The sequence below is a fragment of the Antedon mediterranea genome, chromosome 5 (genome assembly GCF_964355755.1).
Source record: "Antedon mediterranea chromosome 5, ecAntMedi1.1, whole genome shotgun sequence".
In the NCBI taxonomy this organism is placed as follows: domain Eukaryota; kingdom Metazoa; phylum Echinodermata; class Crinoidea; order Comatulida; family Antedonidae; genus Antedon; species Antedon mediterranea.
In genome coordinates, this window is record NC_092674.1 from 13,500,523 (window position 1) to 13,518,591 (window position 18,069).

Genomic DNA, 18,069 nt, shown 5'->3' on the forward strand with positions numbered 1-18,069 from the left:
TTCAGTCTGATTAAGGTGTATGTATATTCAGATGGGTATACATGTAATAGTAAATCCCAGTATTTATAAAAAATGTTAAGCAATATATTTAAACAAATAATTCATGTTTTCAGTTTTATTCAGAAATATATTTATTGATGTTCTGAATTAACTTTTGTGACCAAAAAAATATCATGACTTATTTTTGTATGCAATGTTTTTTGTGACAATGTTCTATTAACACACATACCCAATTACGGTAACTAGATGGTTCTCGAATACACAGTAATTTCAGCGTAACAAAACTGGCGATTTCAAATGTACGTTCCGCAGGACTATAATACTATAATTGTCGTATACAGAAACGAATAAATAGACACGATGATTTATGTTGTCAACTAAAATTAGCACACTGGGAATTACTTCCGAAGGAGAAACTTATCACAAAATGAGTCCAAATTTTTGATTTGGACTCATTTAAAGAAACCCAATTTGTGTTTTGTATGTAACATTAGGGTTGAGGGATGGGAAAGCGGATAGGTACAAAGAGGAACAATTTTTAAATATATTCTTTATCCACTCAGTAACAAAATATTTTGTTCATGTTTTATATGCCTATAAATAATATACCTCTAAATACAGTAAAACATTTGCGATTTAATACTTTGTTAAAACTGTCACTGTCATAATCGATTGAAATATTAAAGTACATGTCACGATACACCACTACGACGTTTATATTGTTGGTAATTATTAATTAATACAAACGTTGAGAAGGAACTGTCAGTATAAAGTTTATGTGTATATAATAATGTGTTTATATATCTAACAGTAGTGCCTATCCACAATGTCAGTAATAACGTTTATTTGTATATATTTTTATATTACACCCAACAGTACGAATATTCACAGTAAGAAATGTTCGAATCAAATGAGGACCAAAAATAGTTAATAGGTATTTACAGTATTGCTCAAGTTTATTCTCATAGGGCCCATATATTTACCTACCGTATGTGTTAAACCAAGGGCTCATGAATCTACCTACTTGTGTTAAACCAAACTCTGGCAGACTGAGAGATTGGGATGTTCCATTCATCGCAAATCAATACATTTGTATAATCGTATATTAAATCTATCAAAATAGTATTTTTTTTACATTAAGATGCTGTACTCTAGCTGTTCAACCACTTTTCAGCTATTAAAAACAATTATCGTAGGAGGAGATAGGAAAATGCGAAGCCTCCTCGCATTTTTGTGGCGGGTATTTTTCAAGATGGACATCCATTAGACAGTGTATACCACGATCGGAAAACACCCCTATTTGGGGGCAAATCGTTGAACCTAAATTCGTTTTAATCGTCAATAACTAATTATCTAACTTAATTTAATTAGTAAACAGGGTTACATCAGGTGGTTAAAATCAGTACCGAAAGTACGAACCAACTTTATATACCATCGAGTAAAAACATCTAGAAGTAAGGCGCGATTTACCGAATTTTACCCTTACGTAAATTTATATATAGATGAAAGGGCGTTGCAAACTACAGAAAGCCACTAATCTCATATCTGTATTGACATCATGCTCTTGTAGTACTCTTTCATGTGCTGTTATACTTTATGCAACATTCTCTTATACACGATGCTGGATGCACCAATGTAAATTATAATACATTGGTGTTTGCGTTTGAACAAGCAGTTACGACTGACAACGTATCCAAAATGTGTTCAGGTGGTAACACATTTTGACTGGTAAATTCCAATTTCATTGGTTTCATTTTGCCGTTACTGGGAGTGGATAAGGTTTAAAATAAATGTTTTACCAATGTAACAGGTATGCTTATACCCAATAATTGAATGATTTATCTGCTGAATTTGACTTGAATCTGAGAAACCTTGTGGGACCTATTAAAGTAAAAGCTGGAATGATAAGTGACCATGCTATAAATAGATGAGTCACCTCATCCAAGTGGCGGGTAAATGGTCATGAATAGTTAGTGTATAATGTTTCAGTATGGGTCAGTTCATAAATGGACAAGGGATTTTGTTAATTGATTTTTTTTAATAGTTTCTTCTTTTTGTATAACCGAACTTTAAATTGATAATTACATGTGTATGACTCGAGTTGCAATAAAATCGGTCTGTAAACTACGAAATAACGTTATGGTAAATGTATATACCGTCGGTTAAAAATTGTCATAGTACCTAACTGGGAATGGATGACACTTACTAGTGCCTAGCCCAAAGTGAAGGTTTTAATCTCCTTCCGACTGGTTACGAGGTAAGCATTTATATTTTTATCTCTCTTAATTTTAGAATTGTTTTAAGTTAATACAGTTGATTAGTTATTTGATTGTTATACTAGACACAACGCAATTGTAGCCTATACTGTCGTTAATGATACGATTGATCGATCGATCACTGATATGTTATTTTAAATATAGTAACACTGTTTTTGTTATACAGTATCTCATTCCGACTGGTTACTAGCTTCAATAAAAGAATTTAACTTTTCAAAACCAAGAACTGTCTTTGTGGATGACTTTATTGTGTTTGTGCCAGTGCTGCAGCTCCGGAAAATACTACGCGATAAAGCTACGACGCTAGTAGTAGGCCCCTGTTACACCAAATCAAATGGATATCTCAATCCATAACCTAATTATATATATATATATATATATATATATATATATATATATATATATATATATATATATATATATATATATATATATATATATATATATTATATATATATATCATTTGCTTCAAATACATAGTGTTGCTCTGTATGGCACAATACAATAGCACAACACACATTAACATTCTGTGCTCTAAAGGCAGATGTAAAACACTATTACAGAATCTACAATGCTAACAGTGAGAAAACTTTCAATGACAGATTTATAAAACAAAAAATACGTAGGCCTAATTGGAGGTTTAACTTCAAAAGATGCAAGTCTATGCAAAAATTAAAAACGTTGAGAATGGGACTTTTTAATAGCTTAATACCTATTGTCGTGTCATTTAAAGACCCCTTCCCTGCAATTTTGGACGTTTTTTGGAAAATAATACATATATATCACTTTAAAAACATTAAACCATGTCATTCCTTGTCTTAAATGTACGTTTTATGGTAAATTATGATAAAAAGTGAGAAACAATGCACTACCTAAGTAGCTCGCGGCGATCGACCTCTCGTGGACGGTCTCAGGCCTAGCCTAGCTAGGCTTAGTTTTGTAGGCCTAGCTGGTAAACATCGGTAACGTACGAACATCGTACGCTAGCTATATACCTAGCCTGACGTTGTATAGTTGCTGCATTAATTATCTTTCTATTTTTGCCAGACTCCGTTGATACAAATTGGGGAAAACACGGTATTTTCGCTGAAAAGTTAGGAGTCTTCCATTTGTTTTGGCTTCACGATCGATCGAAAAGTGGGCGAATTACAGGTGAAAAACAACAATATCAATCCGCGCGCAATGCATTTTGGGATTTATAGCGGGCCGCTATAATTATTAAAATCGATTTATTTTTCACATTTTTAACCGTTTAAAGACGAAAAAAGTTATCGCAATAGGACCATATAGTATTATTTTTACATTAAATATAGTTTGTGATCTTAAATTAGATCTAAAAAACGTAGGGAATGGGGCTTTAAGATCTCAGTGATTTATTCACAAACAAAAATGTTAATGGTGATTCATTTATAAAGGATGTCTCCTCGCATAATGATCTTATGAAAGTCAAATCGATAAGTGGAGCTGGTGTTGTGTGAAGATATGAGAATTCATACAAGGGAGCGCGCGATGAAGCGATTAGCGATATTACTAATTCTTTTGTAGATGTAATAAATGTGACCAAAACAAAAGCTAATGTAGTAAAAATATCAAGCGTGCTCCCCAGAATAGATAGTGCACATGACCCCTTGAAATTGGAAGCAGTTAACAACATGATAAATGTTTATTTATTGTAATGGGCTGTGTGCTCCATAGTTTAGAAACTTAGATACTATTTTAGTATTACAGGCGGATTAAAAATATGTTGTTTATTATAAAACATAGACCTTTCAAAATACTAGGCCTACTTAGTTTATTAATGAAATATATCATAATTATAATATACATTTGGATTAGCTGTACGCGAGTGCAAATAAAACATCTAAATGAATATGTATTTGCAAAAAGCTAAAATTATGTTTTCAAGAATTTTTATTTAGACCACATACTAAGTGGTTTAGTGTAACTTCACATTTATGATATATGAAACATTATGTTGATTAGTCACCTTAATATGGACCTTTGCCATATACGATGATTTAAAATTCAGAGTTTTAGTATTATAGTATTACAGTTGAACCCCCATGAGCGCTCACCCCCCGAAAGTTGGCTCCCTTAACGGCCGTACTTTCGAAAAGCCTGTTTGTTCTTCATCTAATTAGTTGACCCTCCTGTAAGCAGGGGTAGTAACAAAGTGCGAGTCAGCGAGGCACGCGAGGAGGGGAAGGCAAGCGTGGCAAGTCAGACATTTATGCGAGGCATCATTTTACCATCATCAAAAAAATGCGAGGCATCATTTTATCATTTCTCAAAATTGCGAGGCAAGAAATCACCGAAATTGAAGAAGCCCAGGCCTAGTAGCCGCTAAGCCCGCTATAGTTCCCTTTTTCACTTGCTTTGTATTTTAACTCGACATTTGTTAATCAACTTTATCCTGAATACCACACCTTAGAATTAGTAGAAAAATCACATAAAAGTAGAATAAATACGTTAAATTGATGATTTTAGAGACCTTTTTCTCGCATACTGTTTGCAAATTTCGCACACTCAATGTTCAATATTTTGGTTTTTATGGAACGCCAAAAGAGCAAAATTAATTAGAGGGCTAAAAACTCTGTGGAATCCATATATTTAACGCATTATTTAGTGAAAATTACGTACAATTTCAATAGATTTTGTCACTGTCAGTAAGCAAAAATGTTACTGTTGATACTGTACCTTTTAAAGAATAAAATGGAAAAAAAATCATAATATCTTTAGTAGGATCATGGTTATGACGTTAAACTACAAACTACACCCAGGTAGAGTAGGCTGAGGTTGTGTGTGGAGCTAGCCTCTATAAAATGCACACAATAAACAAATTTCACCCACACTCTATGACTGGCGGGTATGGTCGGCGCCACAAACCCGAGCAGGCTCCCAGGGTAGGGGGTTACGGATCCATCATCGGCAGCAGGATGATGAGTTGTAACAGCAACAGCCGACAAACTGTCATCTTGATGTTACCAGTACAGCGGCAACTGAACAACAGCTGGCGCAACTATCCACAAGTGAGGTGGATACTGCGACAGTGGAAAGCAACGGCGACCTACCACGTGTATGTATTGCTAATCACTCATTATGACAGAACAATTTTGAAACCAACCCGATATGAGAGTGGATGGTGGAACTGCCAGGCCGGAAGCTCTCAGAGATTTTACTGGCGAAGAGTCGCATTTGTATAGGATAAAGGCAGGTGCACACCGAAGGCGAAGCAGCGAATTTCGCGTTAAAAGGTGACGAACGCGGCAGGCGACGGACGCTTCCAGTGTGAACATACAAGCGAACACTGTACGATAGTCAAATTTCAACTTTAACGCGTTGAAAACTACACGCAAATTTTCAAATGTTGAACCTTGGTCAACTTTTTGAGGCGTCGCAAGCGCGGTTCTGGTTCGTCAACCAATCAGAACTCAGGAATATCCCTCATCATCGACGATCGACACCGAACCGACGGAAACAAGGTGGCTGACGAGTTACAGATGACGGACATGAGCCAAAGACCGCGGGAAACTCATGCCTTGACGGAGGTAGTGTTGTAACCAAACAAATTCGACTAAGAAACTTGATACGAATAGCAACATGGAATGTGAGAAGTATGGCAGCTGGAAAACTAGGCACAGTCATCAGTGAAGCAACTCACTACAACATAAGTGTTTTGGGTGTAGCAGAGCACAGGTGGGCAGGACAAGGACATTTTAGACCAGAAGAAGGTGGTATGGTTATCTATTCAGGAAAGGAGATATCAGGCAATGGAGGTGTTGGAAATTACCTTGAAGAAAGGACCTCTAAATCTTTGCTGGGATATAATCCAATAAGTGATAGGGTGTTGTCAGTAAGGCTGCATGGCAAACCCATGAAAATTACACTATTGTAGGTATATGCCCCAAAAATCACTGCAACTCAAGAGGAAGCTGATGAGTTTTATCCATCATAGAATTACCTTATTATACCGTTAATCACTTCTACTTAAACACCCCTGAACCAACTTAGGACCAATCGTTACCCTCACAGATAACGTAGTGACATATGCAATTGAACCGAAGCCAATATACCCCAACGTTTCAGAAGAGCCCAGACACACATCACAGCCACTTCTTCAGAAGCAGACCTACACACCTCACACCTCACCGACAGCATCACTGTATCCTCTGTTCCTGTTTCTATATTGTATTGTATTGTATTGTATTGAGTATATAACGTATTATTGAATAAACAATGTGTTACTACAGTTAAGCGAGTAAGAGTCTTCATTAGAAGTCAGTACCTCAACATAACACTATATTACATGGTGGAAGACCCACATTTTATAAGGAACAGAGTGAGAAAACAGAATAACAAGAAAACAAGAAATAAACACAACAAGACACGAAGACGAAGACGAAGACAACCATATTTGTTTGAAAGGAGAAAACCAGAAATTTACTTTAACACAAAAGACAAGCTGAGATTATATTCGAATGAGAGAAGCAGATTTTTATTTTCAAATAAGCATTTGACCGGATCGAGACAAGCAGAATTGTTTTTTTCAAATTTGTATTTTAACTGGATCGAGACAAGCAGAATTTTTAAATTTCGTATAACCGTTGGATGAAGACAAAGAAGATAATCGAGAAAGACACAAGAAGAATCAAAAGGGAAAACAGAAGCAAGAGGACAAGAACTGTTTCGTTTGGACACTTTCAACTTCACGCCATTTTTTTTCGATCGTTTTTTTTAATATTTACCTTTTTTGACCATTTTGAACATTGATGAACACCTTTCGCATTTTTTGAATTCGTTGTTTGAACACTTGAACATTGTTGCATTTCCTTTAATTCGTTTTTAATTGGATCCGAAGCATTTGGGGTAAGTCAAAACCATTTTGATTTTTGATTTGTAACCTTGATTGAAAAGTGAGAGTTTACATATATATACACTAAATTGTTTTTGATATTTTGATTAATAAAATTATAAAGTATGGTTGACGTTGATAACGGAGTAATCGTAAATGAGCCCGTCCATCCTCATCCCGTGCCCCACCTAAGACAAACCGATTTCCTTCCCAAAAGATACGACATTTCCATCACCGATCACGAACAATGTAGTGCACACTATTTATCGTTTACCGACTACCTTGAGGCCCACACTTTAGAAAACCCTGAAAATAATGCCCAATTAATTAATTTCATAAGTATTTTCAAACGTAGCCTTCAGGGCCAAGCTAGACTCTGGATTGAGGGAAAGCAGTTCGATTCTGAATCACAGGAATCCTTGAAAACCCAATTCATTAACAGGTTGAGTAAAAACAAATCAATCTATGCGCACATAAGAGATTACGATTCAATTACTTATACCACTGGAGACAACGCCGAAAAACACTTAACCAAAATCAAACAGCCGCAGACAGAATTGGATACGCTGACCAGCAGATAAAGAATACATTTTTTCGACCCTTACACCAAAATGTAGAGCAGCTGTAGCCATGTCCACCCCAATCGATGCCACTATTGACAATATCGTACTAATAGCACACAAAATTACCTTGACCTTTCCGTAGATGATTCCACACGGGAAGTTTCATTCAACATCAACAAGGAAACAGATAATAGTCTCGAATCGCTCCAACATGAGATAAATTCTCTTAAGTTAGATATAGCCACAACAAAACGATCCCTTAATGATGATACCCGACGCTCGCGTTCCCCCACCCGAAATTATATCCCAAGACGAAACCGAAGCCCAATCCCATACAAACCCCGATTCCAGACCCCACCGACCCCAAGATATAGACAACCTCCCCCAACCTGTTATTACTGCGGGAAACCAGGCCACATAGCAAGGCACTGCCGACAACAAAACCGTTCTTACGGAAACTACCCCCACCATACCCATACCAACAGTCAAACAATTACTACCCTAGCCACCAGCAGGATTTTTAAAAAGGGGACTAGATGCCGCCTATAATCTGGCCCCCCATACAAAATATGACAATTTTAAGGCAAAATACTTAGGGAATTCAGATAAGATTGACTTGTTACTTAACGACAGAAATTACGTTAAAGGAAATTTACCAGACGGTAGAAATGTTTTAACTTTATTTGACAGTGGTTCAACTAGAACTATAATCTCACAATCGTACGTTAATTCCTCACTTTATTTATCGCGTCTAAAGCCAGTTAAAGTGAACACAACTAAATTTCGATTAGGTAACGGTGACTTCTTATATGCCAACCACTTAGTGCAATTCGAATTATTTATCCAAGGACACAAATTTAAAATTTCAGCATTAATCGTTAAAAATTTGACAGGTATTGACCTGATATTTGGAACCGAAACATTGTCTGAACTCGACGGTACTTTAAATTTTAAGGAAAACACATTTCGCATTAGACCAAAGATTTTTAGCTTTCGTCCAGTACACAAGATTTTTCTTAAACCCGGTGATACTAAAACAGTTAAATTAAAAGGAAGGGTTCCCGCCTTTGTACGCAATTCTGATGTTGTTCTACATGCAACCACCCATATTTCTAGGATACATAGATACTAATCGAATACTATTGTCCGTGAAAACATGCGCCTCTCGATAAGAATCGAGCGAGGCTAGCACACACACACGTGCGGTCATGCACTCGATGTTGCGGGTGCGAAACTCATGAATAACAAGTTAGAAAGAACTGACGGAATGCGGTATTTTTCTTCTTGTTGATGCTGGGCGCGGCCGAGCCTAGGTAAGAAAAAACATTGTTTTGATGAAATATAAAGTGCGTCTTGTACATCGACGATATACAAAATACCGATGTTTTACTCTCAGTTAGAGGGTGCGTCTTATACACAGGTGCGACGTATACACCGAAATATACGGTACACTAAATTCTAAAATATTTAATTAGGCCTGCTAACAACGACCTACTGTGTATTAGGCCTTGCCTATGCTAGTTTAGACACGGGGCCTAACGCGCCCAAAACAGAATTAAAGTGTGAAACAAATTTTGGATAGATGTTTGAGCTCGTTGTTTTATTCAGTGTGTTTTGTTACTCTCAAATCCGAATACAATTAACAAAAATGAACATAAAAAAAAATCCAAATTATTTTCGGATTTGACAAAAGCATATTTGGCAAATCAAAATTGATTACATTCCGATTATTAGGACCTACAATGGTATGAAAACGTAAACTTACTGTGAGTTTTTTGCACTTAAATTATAATAGTATGAGGTTAATTAGGCATATTTCAGATAACAGAATATCGGATTTTGTTTCTCAGGTTTACTCTGCAATCACGATCTCTTTTCGCGAATTCTAATCTCACATAAATGGGCACTGAAATCATTATTAACAACATGTAAGCTTATACAGTAGGCATATATTTATATTTATTATTTTTTTTTTATTCTTTTACTTGGTTTCATCGTATTAATAGGCCTATTCGTGGATACTATTTAAAAAATACAAACAAAAGGTTTGTATTTTTTACGATGGTTTCACTGTATACAGTAGGTTGTCTGTTTCTATCGAAACTCTCTAATCAACCGGCGGATGCTTTAAATAATGTTGCTGATGACTTTTATGATGAGTTTGAAGAATAAAATGAATAATTAAAAATGAGGCGTATGCGTGATTGATTTCTATAATATAAATTCTGCAAAAGCGTTGTTTCCAGTTTTCATTGTTTAGGACGACATATCAAGTATGTTGTTATACAGGCTATGATTGTTATTATAAAAATATGATATGAAAATAACTATTGTTGTTATGTTGTACCATGTTGTGTTGAAGTTTAACAGAACAATACATAGTTGTAATTGTTCTGCTAATTTAGTATTATTTATATATAATGTACTGTACAGTACTTTAGGTATGTTATTACCGGTTCGCCCTTTAAATTTGAAAATTAAACCATTTATTTTAATCACACTGAACTATATAGCACCCCGTATTAATAATGTTTGTAAAACTTACATTGGTTGTAAGATCCAAATTAGCACCTGCCTTGAGTAAAATAGTACAAACATCTGTTTTGCCATTATTTGCAGCAGAATGCAAAGGTGTCCAACCATCCTGAAATATTACAAACATTATGTTATAGTATTTTGTCACTTTACAACAAGCTATCTAACGTTGTACTAAATCAATTAGATGTGATCATGTGTAATACTAATTCAATTAAATAATTAAATATAATAATTTAAAGGATGTGTAATCAGTGCAACTAAGCGCATTTGATGATTACATTGGTTAGTTAATTATTGCAATACAAACACATACATATCAAAGTTAATTTTTAGGTTGTTAAATTATACTGGTATGTATACTTCTTGTATCTAATTTGTAAACAAAAAACTTTGTAATGTTAAACCATTGGACAGTGTGTGTGATATGTGTAATATATCATGTATCTAATTTATATAAAAACAATATTATTTTTAATTAGATTTTCATTAGGCATAATATGTATGTACCAGTTTCAGAAACGAATGAAACACGATTATTAATGAAAGTATAAAAGCACACATAAAACGGACAATGGTTAACATATGAACTCAATCATCACTGTGATGAATTCGGGATATCCGCGTTAACGTACAGAGTGTACAGTAACACACATCTTGAAATACGCACATACGCTTGACTTGTTTATAGTGAATTATGTATATTTTGTGTCATACAGTATTAAGTGCGAATAATCAATAAAGTTAATAGTGTATGTTTTCTTTGTAAAAAAAACCAATGCATTTTTAGTGAATTTTTTCTTGATAGAGAATAATATTCAATTTGTTGGTAGATATCACTGTTATGAGTCAGTTAAGCACAACTGTGACATCTATTGTCTACGGACGTCTATAAATTTCAAGTTGTTTTCGTTCGTTCGTTTTGAATGAAGTTATAGGCCTTCAAATTCAAATGTCAATGAATACTAATATTGAAGTACCTCAAGCTCTATTCGACCTTATTGACGAACGCGTGGTTTTCGGCCAGTTGTTTACTACACCGCAACATCACATCATTCTCTCAACTTCAAATTATGTCTAAAATTATGTTGTACTTTGACGCCGTGATTCCTTTAAAACATTCTTGTTGTCAACAACCTACGCCAACATCGGCAAATGGGTCATCATTTGACTCGACTGCCATCCTTTCTATTCTTAAATAAACGTTTACTAAATTTATCCAGTTATTTAACTCAAATTTGTTGTCATCTTACTTCTATCACTATGACCACACTTCAAATGAATATCTTGAATTAGGAAATCAGCAACATTTCATCACATATAAATGGTAATTGGTTTGGTTCTTGGTTCCTAAATTGGTGTGACAATTTCTATATACAGTAGAATATGATAACAGACTTCCATAACTGCTGCAACATCAACATTTGAACCAGAAAACTGGATAACCACATATTCATCACGAAATGTCCTGGGTTCTTTATCAACTTCATTTGCTGGTGGTCATGAAAAAGTGTCCTGGTATTTGCACGGTTTAAAATCTCCAATTTTGACACAGACCAAATTAGATATTGGGATATACATACTTCAAATAATTATGTAAGGTATAGACAATGTAAGTCGCTTAGTATACGAAGATAAACTAATTTCATTCTGATCTAGTAAGCATGCTGTTGAGGTGCATAATTCCAGGTGACTGAACCAGTGGCTGGGTGGAATACAATTGATAGCAAGGGATGCAGCCTGTTGAGACATCCATATGATTCCAATTACATCTGAGTTAAACGTGTAACTGTGTGTGTCAGCAATACCTTCACCGCGATTATGTTGACAATAATATGTATAATTAATGTTTAGCTATACTTTGCGTCATCAATGATGTTTTCAGATTGAACTTAATTGATTTTAAATAAATTGGAGCTCATCATTCATATAAATTATAGTGATTTCTGATTTGACAAATTTAAATTTAGATTTGCAAGTAACAGAGAAGCATTTCTTTTGTCCGTTGTCAGATGGTTATTGGATCTGTGTTGTTGATTTCTCTAATACTTACGTAATTAACTGCTTTACGTCACCCTGCATAGTAGGTATTAACAATGTATTAGAACTTTAGTAACTGTCCTTTTGCGATATCTATTTTCGACTCAATGTATTTAATTTCGTTTATGAATATGAACAGTTTGTCTGTTTATTGTATTAACAATTATTATATATTGTCTGTAATTTTAGTATTAATTTGTTTAAAGTGAATCTTATGAGGGTTAGTTTTATAGGAACAATAGTACTTTTTTTTAAATTTGTTAAAGCGAAATTAATAATTCCATTCCATACATTCCATTTTGAATAATACGTCATGTAAAATTAAACATTAAAGGAACGCTCATCGTTAGATCTATGTATAGTAATGAGAAATATACAAACAATGATGTTTTTGTGATGTCGGTGGTGGGTGTTAGGTTTGTAATGTACGTGGCGGGGTGTTTATTAGAGGGTGGAGGTTGGATATTCCATTATTATTGGGGGAGAGGGCGTTTATTCAAATAAATGCGGTAGGCCTAATTGGTATACCGTAAATCTTTTAATAGGAACCTTGGGTTATTATTCTTTGAATGTTTTTTAGGGTGGGTTACTATTAGAAGGAGGGTTACTATTAGAGTAGTGGGTCACGATTACTAATCTTAAATTAGGTACCTGAAAATAGTAACCCACCCCCAACATTTCCTGTCAGCAAAATAATAAAACAGTACGGATAAACTAGCGTAGAATTTCCATACACGCGTATCCTAGGCATAAACACATTTTCGACGTTAAAAAAAATTACGGCGAAAGCTAGTAGTAGTGTAAATGTGTATACAATTACATTTTTGATTAACATCAGGGGCCAACATGTGCATAAACAAGTCTGGAAACCAATCACAGGGGAATGGATACAATGTCATAAAGATGATAGAGGTGTCTACAAAGGAATTCATGAAGAGGCACTGTTGGTTGGACATGTCCAACATGAATTATCAAGAATTCTTGCTGGATTTTTAAAATTGAATGATAGTCATATTAACGTAGAAGTAATGGGGAAAAGAGTCCGCGAACATGGTCTCGTGGTCGCTATGTCCTATGTCGCTACCTGTGGCCGAAAACAAATCGAAAACAAATATTTATTTATGAACTGTCAAGGGTTGTATTAAAATATCCTTATTTTTAACTAAAAATGGAACAATAATTGAGACTAAGCTGAAGTACATACAAATAAGGATCATCGACACAATCACATTGTAAAAAATGGCGTTTTTAAGGAATAAATCGTGTTAAAACCAAAATAAATTTGAATTTACTGTCATTTAGTTTAGTCATAATAGTTTTTGTGACTAGGGGGTTACAATTGGAGTAGTGGGTTACTATTAGAAGATTTACGGTATTTACTTTAAATCAAACATCAAATAATGACAATCATCAATGGGTCATTAATAAAAAAAACACGTTTTAAACGGCTTGCAAAATGGGTCAAAGCACCCTGAGTCTCAATGGCAATGCAGTACATACAGATAGCGCGCAACCTTTTCAAACCTAACAGTACAGCAACTCAACAACTCGGGTATAGTACCATTCGGCTATATCAATTTCTGATATAATTTTATACGCTAATTTTATAATTTTCCGTGCACAATACTTCGATGATTTTTTAATAAAATGGATTTGTTTTTTTTTGTTTTTTTTTTTTTTGCAGTACAATGTCATTTTGTTTAAACTACAGGCGTTGCCCCTGAAAAAAAAGCAAAATATATGTGTCGCCGTCACCGGCAAATATTGGAGGAGAGCAAAAACTATATCAACCCGGAAATCATTTTTATACCGCGGACGGTTGAAAATCTGTGGTTGCTTCATTTAGATATGTTATTACTGGTACGCCCTTTAAATTGTAAAACACTTTTTTAATCACACTGAATTATATAGCACATTTATAATTATTAATTTGTGTAACACTTACTTTGGCCTGAAGATCCAATTTAGCACCTGCCTTGAGCAATACAGTGCAAACATCTGTGTGGCCGTATTGTGCAGCTAAATGTAAAGGTGTCAAACCATCCTGAAATATTACAAACATTATGTTATAGTATTTTTCATTCAAAACAAAGTATTATGATATTGTCCTGAAATCAATGCAATGTGATCAATTAAAAATAACGTTCTGGATTTAAATAATGCTACATTGTTAAATTAAATAAAGATTATTAACCTCTCATGTTTTCTTTAAGATAATGTATTATATACGTATACATCTGTCTTGCTTGTATAACTTTTATAGTACTTTATAAATGTAAAACAAGTGTTTCTTTGCCTGAAATGTAAACACTTTATCCGGTAGTGCTAACTAGTCTCAGTGTAAATGTGTTGACGAGAGGACGTTCTGCCGATAGGGGGCCAAAATCACGTATTATGGCTATGCACAATATTTTTTGGCGTTCCAGATAATTGTATTTTATTGTTTATGTGGTTTGGCATTATTTATGATTTTTTGACAAATTTTAAAAGCTTATATGCTTGAAAATAGTGTAGTTTTCTCATCTTTTAAATCAAATATCAACTGTATACGTGAAGCATAATTAACAATACATTTCAGTTCCAACATATCCTTACATACATAAACTGCAATATCAAACTCGGTTCTTAATTGATATGACAATCCTTATTGCAACTTAAAAGAAGCTATACTGGTATTGGGTGTAGTAGTAGAATCTGACAAACGGCATCCTTCAATAACTGCTGTAAAATCAAGAGGGGCTAAACTTGAACCAGGACACTGGGGTAACCCCATATTCATCACGAAAGATGCCCTGGATAATTTATCATCTTGTTTTAAATAAGATGTAATTAGAATTCTATGGAGCTCAACAGCATTCTAGATATTCTAGATAAATGTCATTCATACTCACTGGGAGTAGGCTGGTTTATTAAGCATAAACCAGATATCCTTTAACTTGCACCAGCTTAAACTTATTATCGTTTGACCAAAATGATCAGCATTAACCTTAAAAATGGGAGCCAATAATCAAATTTCTAACGTATTACCTTGTCAACTAACTGATGAAGCAAGAATAAATTATCTAAGTAAAATTTACAAACACCCTGTTAACCTGTTTCAGGTTAAAACATTTTTCATTTGTTTATTTATAGTCACAAAATGTAATAATATCATTGTGTTTTGGTCTGGTTGTACAATGTTTATTAAATGGAGGAGGTCTACCTGGTTTTCTCTCGCTGCGATGTATTTTTATTAGGTGGGTCAAATTCGATAGAAAAGAAACTTTTTATAGGTAGGTAAATATATGGGCCCTTTGAGAATAAACTTGCAATACTTTGACAATACTGTAAATACCTATTAACTATTTTTCATTTGAATCGAACATTTCTTACTGTGAATGTTCGTACTGTTAGATGTAATATAAAAATATATACAAATAAACTTTATTACTGAGACTGTGGATAGGCTCTACTGTTAGATATACAAATAAACTTTATACTGACAGTTCCTTCTCAACGTTTGTATTAATTAATAATTACCAAAAATATAAACGTCGTAGTGGTGTATCGTGACATGTACTTTAATATTTCAATCGATTATGACAGTGACAGTTTTAACAAAAGTATTAAATCGCAAATGTTTTAGGCCTACTGTATTTAGAGGTATATTATTTATAGGCCTATAAAACATGAACAAAATATTTCGTTACTCAGTGGATAAAGAATATATTTAAAAATTGTTCCTCTTTGTACCTATCCGCTTTCCCATCCCTCAACCCTAATGTTACATAGCGAGGAGGCTTCGCATTTTCCTATCTCCTCCTACGATAATTGTTTTTAATAGCTGAAAACCGGTTGAACAGCTAGAGTACACCATCATAATGTTGAAGACAGGCCGATTTTCTTTAAAAAATACTATTTTGATAGATTTAATATACGATTATACAAATGTATTGATTTGCGATGAATGGAACATCCCAATCTCTCAGTCTGCCAGAGTTTGGTTTAACACAAGTACTGTAGGTAAATTTATGAGCCCTTGGTTTAACACATACGGTAGGTAAATATATGGGCCCTTTGAGAATAAACTTGCAATAGGTTCGGAAAATGTTAAAAACCAATTTCTATTATTTGAATCGGTAAACAGTTTCCATTTATTATACATTGATAATGAAACATGAAATATTCCTATTTATGTCCCTCGAGGTTCATTACAATTTATATTTAGTAGTCCCACGGACTTCATCTTAGCCACTCCCCCGAGTGCAAAGGCCAAATTTATGATACCCTACTTTCTATGTAAGTTTAGTTACAGTTAGTTCTTGACGATAATACAACGAATTTAGGTTACACCCTTCGGCCGCGAAAACGTTTCTGTACAAATATGATACCGATTGGCTTTATTTCATTCAACAGCGACCATAATCTCGCCAATTACAGGATAGATAAACTATTTTATTATTGATGTGCTTATAAATTAAGACTCATGTAAACAGCTTGATTACATCATTTTACAGACAAACGAAACTTTTTTAAACCTACTGTTTCAATAACTGAGTATAATACTGTATACGTTTTCATAAGTAAGTGCATATACATTTTCGTGTTTTCATTGACGAGATTGTAATAGTAACTTCAGTAACTATTACAGTACTTATTTATTATACGACACAAGACAATTGTATCTCATAGGTACGTACATTATTCTAAAAAATAAGTCTAGATAGATCCCTTAGGCGTCATAAATCACAGGCCAACAAATCAGTACTCATGACAGAAATTCGACCCAGTTTGGTTCACACAAATGTTTACAGGAATTTCAACACCACAACCGATGATTTGCCCTAAATATTTAGGTAGACTACAGTTTAATTTTTCACTGAATAGGAGCTTGAATTTCCGATTTCCATTTCGCAGAATGTCTAGGTCTATTTATTTAGTTTGGTTCTTATAATATATAAATACAATCAACTTTATTACTGCGGTTCCATCACCACCACCACGTGCCGCCCAATTCCCGTACATACATTTCCATTTCTCCCGAATTTCTTTAATCCACATGAATTAATTGTCCTTTATGGAATCCAGTATTGGTTTTGTTGTCTCTATTTCTGAATACCCCAATTAGGGGGACACTTCCGTTTTTGTTTAGTGTCCCAAAAAAGTCCCCGTCCGTGGATTCTACTGTATTCGAGAACCATCTGTGAGCACCCCTAGATGGTACGCGAGCGAAGCGAGCGTGCCATCTAGTGTTAACAGTTTGTCTTAAATGAAAGTTAAATTGAATTTGAATTGTGTGTTTATTGTATTAACAATTTTCTCTAGTTTTCGTATTAATTTGTTTAAAATAAATCTTATGAGGGTTAGTTTTATAGGAACAATAATACTATTTTGATTTGTTTTGGCCATTAGTGCAATTAAAGCGTAATTAATTCAGCAATCGTCATATTCCATTTAGGAATACTACGTCATGTAAATGACTAGAATGTTCTCATGGTTGTATCGCGGCGCTTTTCCACGTATCATTTAATCGCATCCCGTCCTATTACTATTGAAACCGAATTGAAACAACATGATAAAAAGCTTGTATGTTAGTCACAAAATGCCAAGGTACATTAAACTATTTGTTGTATTAATTTAGATACACAAATAAAAATATGAAATCATAAGAAGAAACATTCGGGAATTACATATCGTGATCTTAGAAATTATATTTATGACTAATGTGTCTATTTTAATATTTGAAGTAATCTTTTCTTTATATTATGTCATTTGAACAATTGAATAGAACATGAACTCAGTACTTATGGATTTTAACCCACGA

The 18,069-nt window shown here is 34.2% G+C and overlaps 1 protein-coding gene across 1 annotated transcript in view; it reads right to left on the reverse strand.

Moving 5' to 3' along the window:
- Positions 1–14,328, reverse strand: part of LOC140049715 (uncharacterized) — a 48,809-nt gene extending 34,481 nt beyond the window's left edge. The window contains exons 1-2 of the mRNA XM_072094663.1: positions 14,212–14,328; positions 10,237–10,335 (exon numbers count right to left, since the gene is read on the reverse strand). Coding sequence (XP_071950764.1) covers positions 10,237–10,335; positions 14,212–14,328 — 216 coding nt within the window. The remainder of the gene's footprint in view (positions 1–10,236; positions 10,336–14,211) is intronic.
- Positions 14,329–18,069: the final 3,741 nt, after the last annotated feature.